The following is a 19,937-nucleotide window of genomic DNA, read 5'->3' on the forward strand; positions in this document are numbered from 1 at the left end:
AGGAGCTCGGACGGTGATCGGGGCACTCTGGAAGTTCCTCAACGTCCTCCTCGTCGGCTTCTGGCACTTCCTGCTGCCGCACCTCGAGCTGCTCCTCTGGCTCCTCGGGTATGACGACTGGGTTCTCGGTTTGCGATCCTGTATGATGCAATGCGCGTAAGTGATTATGCAAACGGTGCATCGAAGGAGATGAATGCAATGGATATGTTGAAATGCAAGGTAGTCAACATCATCTAAGAACTATACTACAAGCACATGTCATCTACTGCATTCTCTTCTACTACTAATATGTTAAGTTAACCTATCTTATGAAATGCTTCAAAGATACACCAAAGCTTTACTAATTTCTTAATCACACTTAAAGCAACACTTGCTTAAACCCTAATTAATAATAGGTTTGAATAGCAACCTATATTTCTGATGCTCCTAAAAATCTGAGAAAATTATAGTAGCATACTACTACCCTAAACAGACTAGCATAAAAATTTCATGGCATTTGGATAAGTAAACTATCCTACACAAAAATGACAAGCTATAGCATAAAAATGAGCATGAAATTACTTTGTACTATGAAAAGTGTCAAACAACAGAATTAATATTTTTCCTAGGTTCTTCATAGCCTATAATGACTGTACAAAAATTACCACATGCATGTTTTGTACAAAGTTTGCTCTCTAGCAAAAATAACAAAATTCAGCCATTAAAGGCACTTGAACTACACCTCCAAAGTTTTCCACAGCACATGCATGAAACATATTTTTCCTAGGAAGTACATGACCTAAGAAGATTAACAAACTTGAAATCATATTTTTCTGCAGATTATGGATTTTTCTACATATTTTTCAAGTTATCAGCAATATCCATGATTAAATAAAATCCTACAGAAAAGTATCCCAAACATGACATGCAATAATTTTCCCAAGTAGATCTGGTGATAAGGAACCTAGAAAATTTTGTTTCAACAAATTTGGAACAAGTTTGACCATCCAAATATTTTTCAAACCATTTCAGATTTCAAATAATAAAGAATAATGAAAATCAATTCACTTAAGCGTTACTGGGCCGGCCCGAAGGGACCCGACGGCCCACGACACAGCGCAGCCCAAGCCTGGCTCCCCCTTCGGCTCAGCGACTGACGCGCAGGACCCCCGTGTCAATGACACAAAACAGGGGAGACGGCACACGTCGGCGCGGCGATGATCGAGCTCGCCGACGGTGATCTCCCCGGCGAAACCGACGGCACCAACGTGCCCTACGTGAAGAACCGCGTCTATTGGTACTCTAACCATGCTCCCTACTGACCCCTAAGCACCCCAGCCACAGAGCTCGGCGGCTCGGCCATGGCGCACGGCGGTGCGCAGCCGTGTCCCGGCCAGACGGGGCCGGCGAGGACGGTGACACCATCACCCGAGTAACAGTGCGCGACGGAGAAGACAAAACGGGAGATAGGGAAGGAAGAGAGGAGCTGTGCCGTGCTAGCCACGGTGAGCTCCAACTCCGGCGAGTTGCGGTGGCGGCGGAAACTCAATTGGGCCACTACCTTGGGTTATCCGGCTCGACGGTGAGATGGAGTAGCTAGGGGAGGTGAAGACGGAGCTGAGCGCTAACTGGAGGTGGCGATTTCGCGGCGGTGAGCGTGCTGGGCGACGGCGCTTGCTCGGCGTCGATGGAGGAGCCGGCGCGCTGTTGCTGCGAGAGAGCGCTGCGGCGAAGGAAATGAAAATGGGCGGGCGAGTTGGTCAGGCAGGCGCGCGGGGTGCTCAAGACTCGGCCAGCAACGTTAGGAAGCCCGTGGCGCGTGGCCAGCTCGAGCAGAAGGCCGGCGACGCACGGCATCCACGCGGCGGTGATCTTCTGAACCGGTCGGGCACTGTAGCAGCGATTCAGAGAACGAAAGGCTGACTGACAGCGCCAAAAGACGAGACTCGATCTCCTAATCCGTTGAGTGTTAGCGAAAGAAATCAAAACGAAAGTTGTACACCTACATGCCAGCTACAAAACTCATTTAAAGATCACTGTCTAATTCGCAAAGGATAGAGAGAAAAATCATGCCAAAGTCGTGTTCAAGAAACTGAAAACTTGGAATTTATACTTAGAAATTTTTAAGTGTTGAAATCAACCCAAATTCTGACTTGTGGGACCATTTAGAGCATGTTGTGCACATTTTCATGACTTGGTCACAAAATACTTTTTGTTCCTCATATAATTTGCTACAACTTTGTTTTAGGTTGCTCAGACATGCAAACATGCTAAGTGGCACTTTTTGAACAGTCAAACCAAAAAGTCCTAGGGTCAAAACAAGTCAAACCATGATTTGAAATCTTAATCAGGCAAAATGATCAACATGAACATTGTTCCTAATGACTTTCTAAGCATAGCTAAGATGTTTAACAATATATTTAGCTATACCACACCTTGGTCATACAATAATCAAACACTAAAGGTACTGAAACGATGAAAAACACTTGAAATGGTACTCTTGTTTCAAAGTCATGTTTCCCATGTTTCAAGTGATATATGCTCATGAATATGAAATGCAAGTGCAATTAGGCAAGAATAACACCAGGGGTGTTACAGCCTTCCCCCCTTATAAAAATCTCGTCCCGAGATTTGAGTTACGAACCATTTGTTATAAAAATCTTCATAAGCTTTTTGTAGATACTCTCCTGTTTCCCAAGTTGCATCTCCCTCATCATGATGATCCCACTGTATCTTGTATGTTTTCACCACACTATTCCGAGTAGCACGTTCCTTCGTGTCTAACACCCGGACTGGTTGTTCACGATACACCAAATCTGATTTGAGTTGGATACCTCGAGGTTCTATTCTTTCTTCCGGAACACGCAAACATTTCTTGAGGTGTGATACATGGAAAACTGGGAAAACTATACTCATTGTCTCTGGTAACTCTAACTTGTAGGCTACCGGACCTCTTTGTTCCAAGATCTTGTATGGTCCTACGAACCTCGCGGCAAGCTTTCTTCGGATTCCAAACCTTTTCTTCTTCATTGGCGTGACTTTCAGATAAACATAGTCACCAACTTCAAACACAAGGGGTCTTCTTCTTTTGTCTGCATAGCTTTTTCTGATGTGATTGGGCCGCTTTCATATTCTGCTGAATAATCTGAACTCTCTTCTCGGCTTCTTCTACAAAGTTAATGCCATAATACCTTCTATCTCCAGGTTCGACCCAATTCAATGGTGTTCTACATTTTCTGCCATATAAAGCTTCGAATGGGGCCATCTTGATGCTTTCTTGATAACTATTATTATAAGAAAACTCAGCTAATGGTAACCATGACTCCCATGATCCCTTAGAAGACAATACACAGGCTCTTAACATATCCTCCAAAACAGCATTTACTCGTTCAGTCTGACCATCTGTCTGAGGATGATAAGCGGTACTGCGAATCAAACTAGTTCCTAAACCTTTGTGTAAATGTTCCCAAAAATGAGCCGTGAACTGTGAGCCTCTATCAGATATTATGGTCTTTGGTATACCATGCAACCTCACAATTTCTACGATATACTTCTCGGCATATTGAGGTGGTCGATAATCTGTTTTGACCGGCAAGAAATGAGCGGTCTTGGTAAGACGATCCACAATTACCCATATCGAATCATGTCCTTTTTGAGTAGTGGGCAAACCCATGATAAAATCCATACTGATATCGTCCCACTTCCAACTAGGGACTGATAAGGGTTGCAACATACCGGCAGGTTTCATATGAATGGCTTTCACTCGACAACATGTGTCACATCTGGCAACATATGCTGTAATTTCTTTCTTCATTTTGGTCCACCCATAGTGAGACCTTAGTTCTTGATACATCTTACTACTTCCGGGATGGATATATAGCTTAGAAAGGTAAGCTTCATCCATGAGTTTATTCCTAAGCTCTCGATCCTTGGGAACCACAAGACGGTCGTCAAACCACAACACATCCTGTTCATCCACTTTAAAGTGTTGAGACGGCTTTTCTTTTATTTTCTCTTTGATGTGGAATATCCCCTTGTCAGTTTTCTGGCCTTCTATTATCTTACTCTCCAAAGAGCAACTAATCTGAATACTATGTAACACAGCAGGATGCATTAGATCGAACCCATCTTCAAGTAATGGCTGCACATTCAAGTAATGTGACTTTCTGCTCAAAGCATCTGCCACTACATTGGCTTTACCAGGATGATATTGCACAATCAAGTTGTAATCCTTGATCAATTCCAACCATCTATGCTGTCTCATGTTTAGCTCTGGTTGGGTAAAGATATACTTAAGACTCTTGTGATCGGTGAAGATGTTGCACACATTACCAAGTAGATAATGTCTCCAAATTTTTAGGGCGTGCACAACTGCAGCAAGTTCCAGATCATGTGTTGGATAGTTGACCTCGTGCTTTCTCAATTGACGTGATGCATAAGCTATGACTCTCCTTTCTTGCATAAGAACACAACCCAATCCAGTCTTCGATGCATCGCAAAACACATCAAATGGTTTCTCAATATCTGGTTGTGCTAGAACAGGAGCAGTGGTCAACAGTTTCCGCAAAGTGTGGAAAGCTGCTTCACACTCTTCTGTCCATACAAACTTGTGATCCTTCTGAAGGAGGCTTGTCATCGATTTGGCGATCTTCGAGAAATCTGGTATAAAGCGACGGTAATAACCCGCTAGTCCTAAGAAACTTCTAATCTCAGGAACTGTGGTCGGTGCTTTCCAATTCATAACTTCTTGCACCTTACTTGGATCGACTGAAACTCCATTCTCTGACAGAATGTGACCAAGGAAAGGAACTTCCTTCAACCAGAATTCGCATTTGCTAAACTTAGCATACAATTGATGATCTCTAAGTCGGGTCAAGACAGTTCTCAGATGCTCTTCGTGGTCTTTCTCATTCTCAGAGTACACCAGAATGTCATCGATGAACACTACCACAAACTTATCCAATTCTGGCATGAAAACTGTATTCATCAAAAACATAAAGTATGCGGGAGCATTTGTCAAGCCAAAAGACATGACAAGATACTCATACAACCCGTATCTGGTGGAAAATGTAGTTTTTGGTATATCCTGTGGCCTAATCTTGATTTGATGATAACCGGATCTCAAATCTATTTTTGAGAACACCTTGGCCTTAGATAATTGGTCAAACAGAACATCAATATGAGGCAAGGGATATTTATTCTTGATGGTCACAGCATTGAGTGGCCTATAATCTACGCACATTCTCAACGTGCCCTCTTTCTTTTTCTTCACAAACAAAGCGGGACATCCCCACTCAGACTTGCTTGGCCGAATAAACCCCTTTTTTGACAAATCTTCTAATTGCTTCTTTAGCTCAGCTAACTCATCTAGAGGCATCCGATAGGGTCTCCTTGAAATCGGAGCCATCCCGGGGACTAACTCAATTCCAAACTCAATCTTCCTATCTGGCGGAAGACCAGGTAGCTCATCCGGGAATACGTCCGGGAATTCACACACTACCGGAATCTGATGAATAGGAATGACTGCCGTAGCACATGTAACACTTATAAGGTCTGTTCTTCGAGGCAATGGTACTTGGAAAGTACCCTCACCTAGTGGATCCTTAAGGGTAAGTACTCGACTTCCAGTATCTATGACTGCTCCCCAATCCTTCATCCAATTCATCCCTATAATGACATCCAAAACTAACCCAGGCATAACTATCAAGTTCACTCGGAACTTCCTGCTACCTAATTCAAGGGTTGCCCCTCGAACCATCCGGTTGGTCAAAACATCAGCCCCTGCTGAACTTATACGGTAACCATAACCCAATTCTGTGCATAGTTGTTCATGTTTCTGTGCAAATGCTTGACTCATAAAAGAATGCGATGATCTAGAATCAAATAGAACAACTACAGGGTTTTCATTGACAGTAAACTTACCAGCAGTGACGGGCTCTCCCTCTGGAATTTCATCCACTGTTGTACTGTGCACTCTAGCATTATAAGTCTGCTGCTTCTTCTTGGGCGGGTACGGACAAAACTTCGAGAAATGACCGGGTTGATCACAGTTATAGCAGGGTCCTCTTACTGTCCCGGCAGATCCCACAGCTCCCTTGGAACTGCCTTGCACCGCAGTTGCGGCTGCTCTGTTGGGCTGTACTGCCATCTTGTATGGCTTTTGAGGTCCATGAAAATTTTGGCTTCTTGGCTGAGGTGGCCTGAATCTAGCGCCAGGTGCTGATGGGCGATATGGAGGACGACCTCCCATAGGTGCTCTAGCTTGCGACGGCCCACCTTCAAAGGCTCTCTTGCGTGTCTTGGCTGCGGTACTGGCGTTGTTATTCTTCTCCTGCTTCAGACAGTCGCTGATGAAGTCGTTGAATCTGACACGGTTGTTGGTACCAACATGCTTCATCATTTTTGGATTGAGACCCCTCTTAAAACTGGCTATCCTTTTAGCATCTGTGTCAACCATGTCGGGAGCATAGCGACATAAGTTGTTGAAGGCATGCAGATATTGCGTCACGGTTTTGGTGCCCTGGTTCAATGCCAGAAACTCTCCCAACTTCATTTCGGTCAGCCCTGGTGGAATATAGACTCCACAGAAGGCCTCAGCAAACTCTCTCCAAGAAATCTGAGCATTTGGAGGAAAGGTGGTGCGATGGTGCTTCCACCACATTTCCGCCGGTCCTTGCAATTGAAGTGCAGCATATTCCGTTTTCAGCACCTCAGTCATCCTCAACACACGGAATTTATCTTCCATCGTGTTGATCCATTCCTCAGCATCAAGTGGCTCTGTTGCTTCCTTGAATACGGGTGGCCTGGTGTCCATGAAATCTTTGAAGCTGCTATATTGGTTTACTCCCATGCCACCGCCTTGATTGTTACCACGTTGAACGTTGTTGGCGATGGTGCGCAGAAAATCCTCCATGTTCTTCTAGGATTGTTCCGTGTTGCGCTGACTCCCGAGCAGCTGTGCGAGAAACATCTCGGGGGTAAACGGGGGAGGAGGTGGCAAATGTGGTTCATGGGGAGGTTCATTGTTGTTGCCATGGTTTCCACCACCACCACCACCACCGGTCCCCGTACCGTTAGCACCGGGCTCAGTGGCTTCATACGTGGTTCGGCGAGTGTTTGTCATCTGCATATTTCAGCAACAAGTAACGATTGAGTGAAGCTGTAATAATTGCGAGTGAAGGAAAACTTATGCCGTACTGAATTTACTGGAGAGAATAAATTCATACAATAAAACAGAGGCACAACAATCGCATTCCAATTAAAACAACAGCACTTAATCGAATTACTTAAACGGCAAACATCGCGTCCATACAATCACATTGCCAGCATACATACACTGGACTTTTTATGCGTTCAGATATCGCATTCGAGAATCAAGTTCCAACCACATACCAAGTCTCATACGTTCGAAACAACATACGATGGATTACATGCCAACAAAAGAAAGGTCATCGCGACAGGACCTAGATACTAGCGTAAAGCAACTAGCCTACTCCTCGGGGCCATCGTCGGGATCGGAGACGTCACCATCGCCTCCCGGTGAAACTACAGGCTCGTTCTGGTTGTCGTCGTCGATGTCCATGCCAACGGCGTTCGGTGGAGCATATGGGCCAACCCCATTGTAGAGCGCGTGAAACTCCTCGTGCAGGTTGCCGTTGTATTCCTCTAGCTCATCGACTCTCTGCAACAGAAGGTTTCTTGCGTTCCAGGCTTCATTCCTTTCCTAAACCAACTGTCCAATCATGCGGTCTGCATTGTTGTTGGCTTGAGTCAACATATGCACTCGCTGCATAACTCTATCACCTCTCTCAACCGCCTGATCTCGCTGTAAGTTCATATCAGCCAACTGCTCCTGCAAGCTAGCTATGGCTCGTGCCTGTCTCTTCTTCTGCTTCTTCCCTTTGAGCTTATCCTCACTACGCAAGCCAGTCAAAGTCCAGTAGGTACTCTCGAGACCCTCATATGCTCTAATGGCGGCGAACATAGCACTCATTGCCTGGTTGTCACTAGCCTGTCCTTCAGCTGGACCTCTGACTAATGCACTTCCTTGAGGCTGAACCCAAATGGCATCGCGAGGATCATCCCTAGGAAAAGTACCAGCTAGAGCTGCTGCAAGCTCACTAGGAAATCTGCTCATAATGTCCCTGATGACACGGAAGGCTGCTCCCTCTGCACCCTCAGCTGGAGTGCGACCCTCAAACTCCAAATGCCAACCATCCCAATCTGGAGCATCACCGAGAGCAGGAACCGTGATCTCCACCATTGCAAGTCCATCATCTGCTAACTGGCTCTCATTCCAAGAGTACACCGGCTCTTGACCCTCTGGGTACCCCACATCATGGAGCACTCTCCAAAGCAAGGTCGGCATGCCAAACTCGCTCAAGAAGGTGTCCATGGTGCGGTGCTCCCTCAGGGCCAACGGACGTCGAGGTGCTCTTCCTCCGGTGGACTTACGGGCGGTCTGCTTCGTGCGGGCCATCTGTAGCAAAAGTTCTTTTATTACTTCGGGGAAACATATTTTTGGTGATACATCTTTTATCAAAATGAGATAATCAATTTATAAGGGGAGGAATGCATGAGATGAATGAAATGCACAAGTAACATGATGTATGTACGTGCCGTACGTTCTCACAAACTTAGGAATAATAATTTCTAACGACTAATTCGGTGGCATACAACGATCTCTCAATACGTAGCTAATACGTTCTACACAATAACGTTGTTATGTACCTGCAGAAGATTCATTTCAGCCCAATTCCCAATGAATGCATAAAAGCAGTAAAGTTTTATCTACACGCTCTACACGAATCCCCAGATACGTGTACAACGGTAGTAACTACCCGAACCATCGTCCTATTGACGGCATCGCCTCCACAGACGGAAGACCCATACATAGGATACCTTTGTAAAACATGCGTAGAACATGTAATTACTCCGGCATCATATAAGCATTTACCCTAGATCGGCGGTGTATCCGATCATGCTCTCACAACTCACACTTACCGATGCGTAGAGGCAAACGATCCATTCATTACCACTCAAACAAGTGGCACTCATACAATAGCACGCCGTATGAGCGACGAAAAAGAAATATGATGCAAGAACCCCAAGTCAGTACTTAATTAAGCCACCTAAAGTCCTTAACTAGGCATAACGGATATGATCACTGGCACACTTTATAGTTTTAAAATCACGTTTTTCAAATGCCTTTTTGTTTTAAATACACTTGTGAACAGTAACACGCTAAACCATGCTCTGATGCCAGCTGTAACAGAACCGACCAATTATACAAAATTAAGTAAGAAAATCATCCACCAGAGCAGACGATTAAGCAAACTTAAGCCCGTATAACCCGGTAGTCCGTGAAATCACGAAGGATTTCAAACCAACTCGTGTCCCAGCCATGATCGTAATAAGTTTAGCGGTCACCATCACATATTACATAAAAGTTTGCATCACGGATACATCAGAGTTTCAACATAATTATTACAGAACCAGTTCGAATAAAAGTAGCAGAAGTCATTTGTTCAAACCACACACACACTCACGCGGAGTTTAAATATAGTGCTAGCGAATGATCATTTCCAACAAAAGCATCAGATGAGACGTAAGGAATGACCATGCCCATGGTCCTAAGCATCACCCATCGTAGGATATAGGCAGTTGATACAGTAGCCGTAGTACATCTGCCCATCTGCAACAAGTGGGAATAAAACCCTGAGTACGAGAAGGTACTCAGCCAGACTTACCCGACATAACCGAAAATAAATGACACCAAGGATTATGAAGGGCTTTATAGTAGGGTAGCTGACTCATTTGCAAAAAGAAGCATTTTAGCATTTCAAGAACCTTTCTAAAAGCATTATTGCCAAGTTAATTATTATTAACCTGTCAACTAGGTTTGCACCTATTCTAGAGTAAACATGTGATTAAGCAGATAATGATAACTAATGATCATTAAACAACTTCCATACTGTCATATTCACTATAACTATCCAAGTGTTCCATAACATTTACTACGATGAAGTAACTCAAGTCAAGTGCTCACTATCCAGGAGCGATGGCGATTCGAATCGATTCCTAACCAGCTGGTGATTTATTCCTTACACAAGCCTCACTCACCCGCTAAAGTGAGATATTGATCACCGAGTCAACTTTCTAGGAATCTCGAGTTTGCTAGGAACCACATGTATCCGGGGGCCGACCGACTACACTTTGGCCTTATCATCCTGCCCCCGTGTCCTACCACACCTGCTCCGGCACAGTGCGTTGCGGGCAATCTGCTCAGCCCGAAAAATCTCCCAGCTTCGCGGTCGGAAGGTACTTTATCCGGCCAGCTAAATGTAAGGCATGCGTTCAACATGACTCGAGGCCCAACAACGGTCGGTCCTTAATCGACACAGACGGAAACACTACAGTCCAAAACTCTGCAAGTCTCCGTCCGGTCTCAACTTCATTTAACACTTAGTTATACCATGACTTCATAGTCATCCAAGCAGATCCAGGTAACCACCTATAGCTCGTAGGTGACAGGAAATCACCTGACTTCTACCGGTCTAAGCCAGCTAAGCATTGACTCGACTACGGATACCAGGGTAACAAGGATATAGTATAACAAAGGTAAGTAAGGTATAATGCAGCAACGGTTGCAAACAACTCCTGAACGTAATGCATCAATTAAAGTAAAGCATTTAATTAAATCATTGCAAACCAGGAGAAAAATGCTCCGGGGCTTGCCTCTCTCGAAGGAGCTCGGACGGTGATCGGGGCACTCCGGAAGTTCCTCAACGTCCTCCTCGTCGGCTTCTGGCACTTCCTGCTGCCGCACCTCGAGCTGCTCCTCTGGCTCCTTGGGTATGATGACTGGGTTCTCGGTTTGCGATCCTGTATGATGCAATGCGTGTAAGTGATTATGCAAACGGTGCATCGAAGGAGATGAATGCAATGGATATGTTGAAATGCAAGGTAGTCAACATCATCTAAGAACTATACTACAAGCACATGTCATCTACTGCATTCTCTTCTACTACTAATATGTTAAGTTAACCTATCTTATGAAATGCTTCAAAGATACACCAAAGCTTTACTAATTTCTTAATCACACTTAAAGCAACACTTGCTTAAACCCTAATTAATAATAGGTTTGAATAGCAACCTATATTTCTGATGCTCCTAAAAATCTGAGAAAATTACAGTAGCATACTACTACCCTAAACAGACTAGCATAAAAATTTCATGGCATTTGGATAAGTAAACTATCCTACACAAAAATGACAAGCTATAGCATAAAAATGAGCATGAAATTACTTTGTACTATGAAAAGTGTCAAACAACAGAATTAATATTTTTCCTAGGTTCTTCATAGCCTATAATGACTGTACAAAAATTACCACATGCATGTTTTGTACAAAGTTTGCTCTCTAGCAAAAATAACAAAATTCAGCCATTAAAGGCACTTGAACTACACCTCCAAAGTTTTCCACAGCACATACATGAAACATATTTTTCCTAGGAAGTACATGACCTAAGAAGATTAACAAACTTGAAATTATATTTTTCTGCAGATTATGGATTTTTCTACATATTTTTCAAGTTATCAGCAATATCCATGATTAAATAAAATCCTACAGAAAAGTATCCCAAACATGACATGCAATAATTTTCCCAAGTAGATCTGGTGATAAGGAACCTAGAAAATTTTGTTTCAACAAATTTGGAACAAGTTTGACCATCCAAATATTTTTCAAACCATTTCAGATTTCAAATAATAAAGAATAATGAAAATCAATTCACTTAAGCGTTACTGGGCCGGCCCGAAGGGACCCGACGGCCCACGACACAGCGCAGCCCAAGCCTGGCTCCCCCTTCGGCTCAGTGACTGACGCGCGGGACCCCCGTGTCAATGACACAAAACAGGGGAGACGGCACACGTCGGCGCGGCGATGATCGAGCTCGCCGACGGTGATCTCCCCGGCGAAACCGATGGCACCAACGTGCCCTACGTGAAGAACCACGTCTATTGGTACTCTAACCATGCTCCCTACTGACCCCTAAGCACCCCAGCCATGGAGCTCGGCGGCTCGGCCATGGCGCACGGCGGTGCGCGGCCGCGTCCCGGCCAGACGGGGCCGGCGAGGACGGTGACACCATCACCCGAGTAACAGTGCGCGACGGAGAAGACAAAACGGGAGGTAGGGAAGGAAGAGAGGAGCTGTGACGTGCTAGCCACGGTGAGCTCCAACTCCAGCGAGTTGCGGTGGCGGCGGAAACTCAATTGGGCCACTACCTTGGGTTATCCGGCTCGACGGTGAGATGGAGTAGCTAGGGGAGGTGAAGACGGAGCTGAGCGCTAACTGGAGGTGGCGATTTCGCGGCGGTGAGCGTGCTGGGCGACGGCGCTTGCTCGGCGTCGATGGAGGAGCCGGCGCGCTGTTGCTGCGAGAGAGCGCTGCGGCGAAGGAAATGAAAATGGGCGGGCGAGTTGGTCAGGCAGGCGCGCGGGGTGCTCAAGACTCGGCCAGCAGCGTCAGGAAGCCCGTGGAGCGTGGCCAGCTCGAGCAGAAGGCCGGCGACGCGCGGCATCCACGCGGCGGTGATCTTCTGAACCGGTCGGGCACTGTAGCAGCGATTCAGAGAACGAAAGGCTGACTGACAGCGCCAAAAGACGAGACTCGATCTCCTAATCCGTTGAGTGTTAGCGAAAGAAATCAAAACGAAAGTTGTACACCTACATGCCAGCTACAAAACTCATTTAAAGATCACTGTCTAATTCGCAAAGGATAGAGAGAAAAATCATGCCAAAGTCGTGTTCAAGAAACTGAAAACTTGGAATTTATACTTAGAAATTTTTAAGTGTTGAAATCAACCAAAATTCTGACTTGTGGGACCATTTAGAGCATGTTGTGCACATTTTCATGACTTGGTCACAAAATACTTTTTGTTCCTCATATAATTTGCTACAACTTTGTTTTAGGTTGCTCAGACATGCAAACATGCTAAGTGGCACTTTTTGAACAGTCAAACCAAAAAGTCCTAGGGTCAAAACAAGTCAAACCATGATTTGAAATCTTAATCAGGCAAAATGATCAACATGAACATTGTTCCTAATGACTTTCTAAGCATAGCTAAGATGTTTAACAATATATTTAGCTATACCACACCTTGGTCATACAATAATCAAACACTAAAGGTACTGAAACGATGAAAAACACTTGAAATGGTACTCTTGTTTCAAAGTCATGTTTCCCATGTTTCAAGTGATATATGCTCATGAATATGAAATGCAAGTGCAATTAGGCAAGAATAACACCAGGGGTGTTACAACGCCCCAAAGGGTTTGTTTCTCCCAGGCCAGTCTCGCTCGAGCGCTCACGCACGGCGTGAAGTTACCTCCCGGCTTAGGGTGAAGCGCTCACCGACGCAAGGCGACCCTCTTCTTCTTGGACGCCGGGGCGAGGGCCTAACGCCCGTGGCTCTCCGCCAGGCCAGGCTCCACCTTGCAGAACCCGAGGCCCACGGCGGCGGCGGCGTCACCGACGCCGACGCCGTCCACCAGCGCCGGCCTCCTCCTCCGTCGTCGACCGCCGCGCGGCTCGCCCCGTGCCGCCACTGCGCGACACGGCAGGACGGCGACGCCGACGACGCGGTGGTGTCGCAGCCCGCGGAGGGCTGGGTGCTATGCCGCGTGTTCCGGAAGAAGAAGGGCTCCGCCGCCGCGAGGCCGGGTGACTAGAGCGCGGGCGCGGGCGGGCTGGGGTTCATCGACTTCTTCGCGCGCGTGGACGCGGCGGGGCGGCGGCGTGCATGCGAGGCAGGGTAGCGGCGCTCGCCGTGGCGGCCTACACTCGCCCACGGCGCGCACAAGAATGAGGAGCAGCTGCTCTGCTCTTCCTCTCTCTCACTCGCGCGCTCTCATTCTTCCTCTTTGCATCCCGTCGAACTTGCCTCTGCTCGTCCTGCTCGTGTTCCTCACCGCCGCCTAGCAAGTGCTCGATAGAATGCCAAAAAGAGAAACATGAGGGTAACTTCACCGTATCCAGATGCAAGGTCATCCTATCCCTCTGTACACCAAATCAAACACAAATCCAACCTAACTCACTAGGAACATGAAAATCAAACAAAAGGTGTTGCACGATAGCAGCCAGGCTTTGGCTGGCCACAGCCAGGCCAGCCGGCCGAGCCACCCAGGGGCTCCATATCAGACTGTCTCCAACGACATGACCCAAACGCAAAATGCGCCATGCATAGTATCTTGGGTACCCAAAACCACCCTCCAACGGAAGACCGAAACCAGATACCCATTCTGGGTACTCGGCGAGTCGGAAGGCAATTCTGCGTCTTCGAAGAGAGACGACGCAAACATGTAGTGGTGGGCCCGTAGGAGCCGTCGGGCCAGGGCGCGGCCGGCTCGGCGAGGCGAGGCGGGTCCGCGGCGGAGCGTGGCTGGCGGGGCGAGGCCGGCTCGAAGCGAGGAGCGCCCAGAGCGGCGCGGCGTGGCGAGGCGGATTCAGGGAGGAGTGGAGTGGAGGAGGCGGGCCGTCGCTTGGATCCGGGGGGCCACCGCCGCACGCCCCTGGATCTCGCCGGCCGCGGGTCAAGAGCTCGCCGGCGGGGCCTCTGCTCGGCGGGGAGGGAGGGAGAGGCTCGGCACTTGGCGGGGAAGGAGGCGGGCGGGCGGCGGCGCATGCAGGGAGGCGCGGGATCTGCGGGCGGCGGGATTTGGGGCTTGCTGCTCGGGGCCTCTGTTGGAGAAGTCAAGTTATGAGTATGTAATTTTTTTTACTGTGTGTTATCTAAACTATGAAATTGATCTCAGGTTTGGGTTCACGCTGTTATAGTTGGTCTCAAACAGACCCCAAGAAGCTCCGCGGCCTGCTCTCAAGGGACCTGCTTTCCAGCATGCTCGCACGCACTCGAGTCTTCATCGATCCCCAACTAACCGGCACCAAAACAGCAACGGAAATGAGTTGAGAGCCAGTGAAAGATAAATAAGGAGAGAGAGAGAGAGAGAGAGACAGTCAGTCTTCGTCATTGATTGACTTCAACTACTACTCTCAAGAAAGCAGGGCAAACCTTTGTGTCGTGGCCTTGTGGAGGAGAGAGAGAGAAGACTGGAGAAAGGGAGAGAGGGAGGGGGAGGGGAGCGGAGCAGCGGCGGCGGCCATGGCGAGGAAGAACGGATGGCAGCTCCCCGCGCACACGCTCCAGGTGCGGTCTCGATGGCTTTCCTCCCCGCTTCCGATCCTCGCGAATCATTCACGGTGCCACCACTCCTACTTGGAATTTTACCTGCGGATTAGTTTCGCGAACTCATCTGCGTAGTTTATCACGGTTTCATTCCGTACGTGCTACTGTGCACAGGAAGAGATATGTGCTTCAATAACGTGGAGTTATTACAAAACTAAATAATATTTGGTGCAATACCCGCGACGGTGGTCCTCCTGCTGACTCTTGTTTCCTTTCTTCACCCCTATACAAAAACCTGCTGTCTATCTCTAGGACTTGGTTTTCTCCTCAAAGTCTGAAACACCTGCAAACTCATTCAGTAAGCATGGCTTGATGATCATGTTGTTAGTTTGATGATTAAACCTGCTCTCTGATGGCCCAGGTCCTGTTTTACTTTACCCTGTTGACAGTGAATCTTTTTTATATATTCCACAAATACAAAACCGTGGTGCTCTAATGGATATTGATTGATTCCTAAAAGTTTATCCTGTTAATATAACTATTTCTCAATACTTACTTGGGTCAAACGAAAGAGTTCTCAATACTGCATTTGGGCTATAGTACCGTTGACAAAATTTCAGACTACTAATGAATTACCAATTTAGACTCCAAAGGCATTGTAATCAAGGTAGAAAGTTATAGGTATGCACCTTGTTTTTCAACATTACATATTAATATAATTATATTGTCAGCCAGCCATTTGCTTCAGATCATCATTCTCTGATAATAAAACACAGACTTATCCAAGCCATTCTGTTTTTTTCATTTTTGTGAACAGTGGAATAACAAATTTCTTAATGTCTCATGGAACAGATCATTGCGATTACGGTTTTCTTCCTTCTGGTGATTGCTTTTTATGCATTCTTCACACCATTTCTAGGGAAGCAAGTCCTACAATACGTTGTAATTGGTATCTACACTACTGTGGTAAGCCTGCCAAACTGCACCTGCATTGTATTTCTCTGTCATTATTTGAAGGAATTTATGTCTTCGTCATAATTTCTACTTGTGTGAACTCTGTCAGGTGTTTTCTGTCTTCATCCTTTATACCCGGTGCACTAGTATAAACCCTGCAGATCCTGGAATCATGTCAAAGTTCAACAGTGGCTTCATCAATGCACCTGGAAGTACTGCCAACATACAGGGCACGAATTTGCCAACAAAAGCTGATATTGGTGCTGGAACAACCTCCCCAACGGCAACATCTACTTGTAGGAACTCTCTAGATGGGCGTTCTAACACTGGTGGTTTAGCTGTCGGAGACACAAATCTGGATTTAAGGTCGCAGCTGCCAAGAAGTTCAAGGAGCTGCTTACTTGGAGGGCTTGTTTGTGCTTTGTTTGTGAAGGAGGATTGTAGGAAATTTGATGGTTCAGGGAATCAAGTTGATGGGGAAGACGTCTTGTTCTGCACGTTATGTGACGCCGAGGTATGTTCATATGTGGAACAGTTCAACATTGCAACCATGTAGTATATATATTTTTTTCATATCCTTAGTCAGCAGGTTCTATCTGTCTTAGCTGCCACACAACTTGGGTCAAAAGTGAAAACTTGTGTTGTCAACTCTTGCTGATTTAGAAAGATGGTTTTTCAGGTTCGCAAATTCAGTAAACATTGCAGAAGTTGTGACAAGTGTGTGGATGGATTTGATCATCACTGTCGGGTATTTCTTACATAGGAACTGTACTTGCCGTCAGTTTTTAAATTATCCATATCTTATGTTTGCATCTTCGGCAGTGGTTAAATAACTGTGTTGGACGGAAGAACTATTTCACGTTTCTTGCTCTGATGACTACTAGTCTCCTTTGGGTCTGTTAAGTGACCTTACACAATCCCCATTCTACATGCACCATGTTTTTTTAATTGAACTATCTGCTAAACTATTTATGATTTTCTGTATCACAGCTTGCTATTGAAATTGGAGTAGGCATCGCTGTTCTTGTTATATGCTTTGCCAACAAGAATTCAGAGAGAATTATTCAAGACAGGCTTGGGAATGGTTTGCCTCGGCCTGCCTTTGCTACCATTGTAGTAAGTTGTAGCAGAAATTGTCACTACTTTATAGCACAATTTTGATTTTACTACAAAATTATCACATGTGATGACTGGATTTCTAGAACTGTCTACTACTATAAAGATATGACAATGTCACACTGTTTCCTGTTTGCATGTCTTCATTAGAGCAAGGCTTTGTGATTAAGTGGATGAATATAATTTTTTTATGTGCAGGCCTTTTTTACTCTTCTTTCTCTAGTCGCTTGCATACCTTTAGGGGAACTTTTCTTCTTCCACATGATCTTAATCAGAAAGGTTTGTCTCACAGTTTTCACCAAGTACAATATGTATGATAAGGCATGTTGTTTTTACTATATTGCTTTAATTTGTTCTTCTTAGGGGATCACAACTTATGAATATGTCGTTGCAATGAGAGCTATGAGTGAAGCACCTCAAGAGGAAGAGGACGAGGAGGGGGTAAACATTGTTTATTCCCCAACAAATTCAGCTACCACTGCGTTCAGTGGTGCTAGTGCACTTAGTCTGCACTACAAGGATTCATGGTGCACACCTCCAAGGATTTTTGTTGATCAGGTAATCTGAATAGTTAGCAGCCCACTTTGAAACTTTGGGGCCTGCTACTATATCTTTGAAAGTTCAGTAACAAGCTGCAAAGTAGAAATGGTATGTACCACTATAGGGATTCTCTGTTAATGTTTCTGCACTTCCAACCTTGAAACAGGATGAAGTGATCCCACATTTGGAGCCAGGGATGGTACCTTCAACCATTGATCCTGATACTGCTGGACATGCTGAAAGAGCCAACAAAGCCAAGAAGCAAGTCAAAATCAGTGCCTGGAAGCTTGCAAAGCTGGACAGCAATGAGGCGATGAAGGCTGCTGCTAAAGCCCGGGCATCATCGTCTGTCCTCCGACCTATTGATACCCGTCGGGTTCCAGGTGCTAGCCCTAGCTCTAGTGGCCATGCCAGCATGAGTGCTGATTACAGCGCCAGTGGCACCAAGGAAAGGGGGGCTGGTATGAAGTTGTCTCTTCAGAGTTCCTCGTATCCTCAGAGCCTTGCAAGCCAGGACGACTATGAGTCGGGCACGCAGAGTGCTAGCAGCAGAAGCAGCCCGATCCGCATTCACAAACCCGCACCTCACACTCAGATCAACGTGCCACCTTGTGTGCCTCCAGCACCTCCAAGCCCTGCGCCGGCGGTACCGAGGCCGCCTGTTCCAACTACGCAGATATCCAAGCCAATGTTCCAGTCAGCAACGTCTTATGTCCGTGAGAACCGAAAAGCCTCGGTTGTTTGGGATCAAGAGTCTGGTCGGTACGTGTCGGTGGCACCCGCGCCCACAAGGCCAGTAGCTGGTAGTGGTCTTGATCAACCAGCAAGAGAACCACATTACTTGACAAACCCAGATAGCGAGCCAAGCAATCACAGGAGAACTCTCTCACCCATGAATGCTCCTTCCTCAGCATTGCCATCTGGACAACCGTCCGAGAGGTTGACATACACTGGGCAGTCGATATTCTTTGGTGGACCACTTCTAGGTGCTGCTGCTGCTGCTAACCCTCGGAGGAATGATGCCGCCGCAGGAGTGCCACCGGAGACAAGGAGGGATGGCACTGGGGAAGAGAGGAGACGAACTGCAGAGTCCTTCCCAGTGTTTGCTCCAGGTTCCTTTCAGAAGAACCCGCCGTTCAACAGGTGAGCTCATGGCAGTATGGCACACGTTTGCTGACCATCATGACCGCGACAATGGGATGATCATTACTCAACAAGGGGCCCTGAAGAGTCCAAGGGTGATTACCGTGATTTTATCGGTGATCGTCACTGGTTCCTCAAGCAGAAAAGGTGTCACAAGAACATTCTACAAGTCTGAGATGGGGACATCCCTACTGTTGAGCTTGAATCCGAGCTTGAGGGCTGAGCGTCTGAGTGACAAATGAACCGTGCAGGTGTCAACAAACCTGAAACAGGAAGCACAAGTACAAGGCGTGACTGATTGGGGTGTAAATTTTATGCTCGTTTCGTTAGAGTAACCTTTGCGTCCTCTTTGTAGTGCTTGATAGTTCTGCAAAATCGTTTCAAAAGGAGAAGATTGAGATTTGATAGAGCTTGAACTTGTTTCCGTTCATCCGAAAGGCATCTCATTCTGTGAAAACCCACAGCTCATGGCAGAAGAACGTTACATGTTTGTAGTCACAGTAATAGTGAAATTCATAATATCATACAGCCTGCACAAAGTTTTTCAATTGGCATTGAACATTTGAACCCCAGGCTTCGTGGTCCAAAATTTTCTACCGGGACTGGGCAGCAGTTTGAAAACCAGTATTTGGTTAGGGTGACTGAAGTTTCAAGACGCTTTACCACATCAATACATGTGAAAATCGATTGGTGTGATTCGAAGCGTTTTTACTGTATCTATCTAGTAAATCGTAATCATCTGAGAAGTGCTGTTCCAGAAATTCTCTCATTTGTCAAGATTAAATTTTGATAGATTATATATCACTCACCACTGGGGTATAATCCAACAACAAATGTCGGAGCTTGATCTACAATATCGTCTAATCAAACTATAAAAAAATAGAGGATCTACTGCACCTGTTTCAGTCAGATCATAACCCCGTACCGTTTATTTTCTAGGATCATTAGTAGACAATTTTACCTTGATAGTTAATTAGAGCTAGTGAAGTTGTTCATATTATGATTGGAGCTTAATTACG

The 19,937-nt window shown here is 46.1% G+C and overlaps 1 protein-coding gene across 1 annotated transcript; it reads left to right on the plus strand.

Annotated features, from left to right (window-relative positions):
• Window positions 1-14,863: 14,863 nt before the first annotated feature.
• Window positions 14,864-19,477, plus strand: LOC136477014 (probable protein S-acyltransferase 20). The gene is made up of 9 exons (XM_066475019.1): window positions 14,864-15,186; window positions 16,018-16,131; window positions 16,229-16,633; window positions 16,799-16,867; window positions 16,942-17,013; window positions 17,110-17,235; window positions 17,434-17,514; window positions 17,599-17,793; window positions 17,942-19,477. Exons 1-9 carry the CDS (start codon window positions 15,142-15,144, stop codon window positions 18,920-18,922), a joined length of 2,088 nt encoding a protein of 695 aa, XP_066331116.1. The 5' UTR covers window positions 14,864-15,141; the 3' UTR covers window positions 18,923-19,477.
• The last annotated feature ends 460 nt before the right edge of the window (window positions 19,478-19,937 follow it).

This window comes from Miscanthus floridulus, chromosome 8 (genome assembly GCF_019320115.1).
Source record: "Miscanthus floridulus cultivar M001 chromosome 8, ASM1932011v1, whole genome shotgun sequence".
Taxonomy (NCBI): domain Eukaryota; kingdom Viridiplantae; phylum Streptophyta; class Magnoliopsida; order Poales; family Poaceae; genus Miscanthus; species Miscanthus floridulus.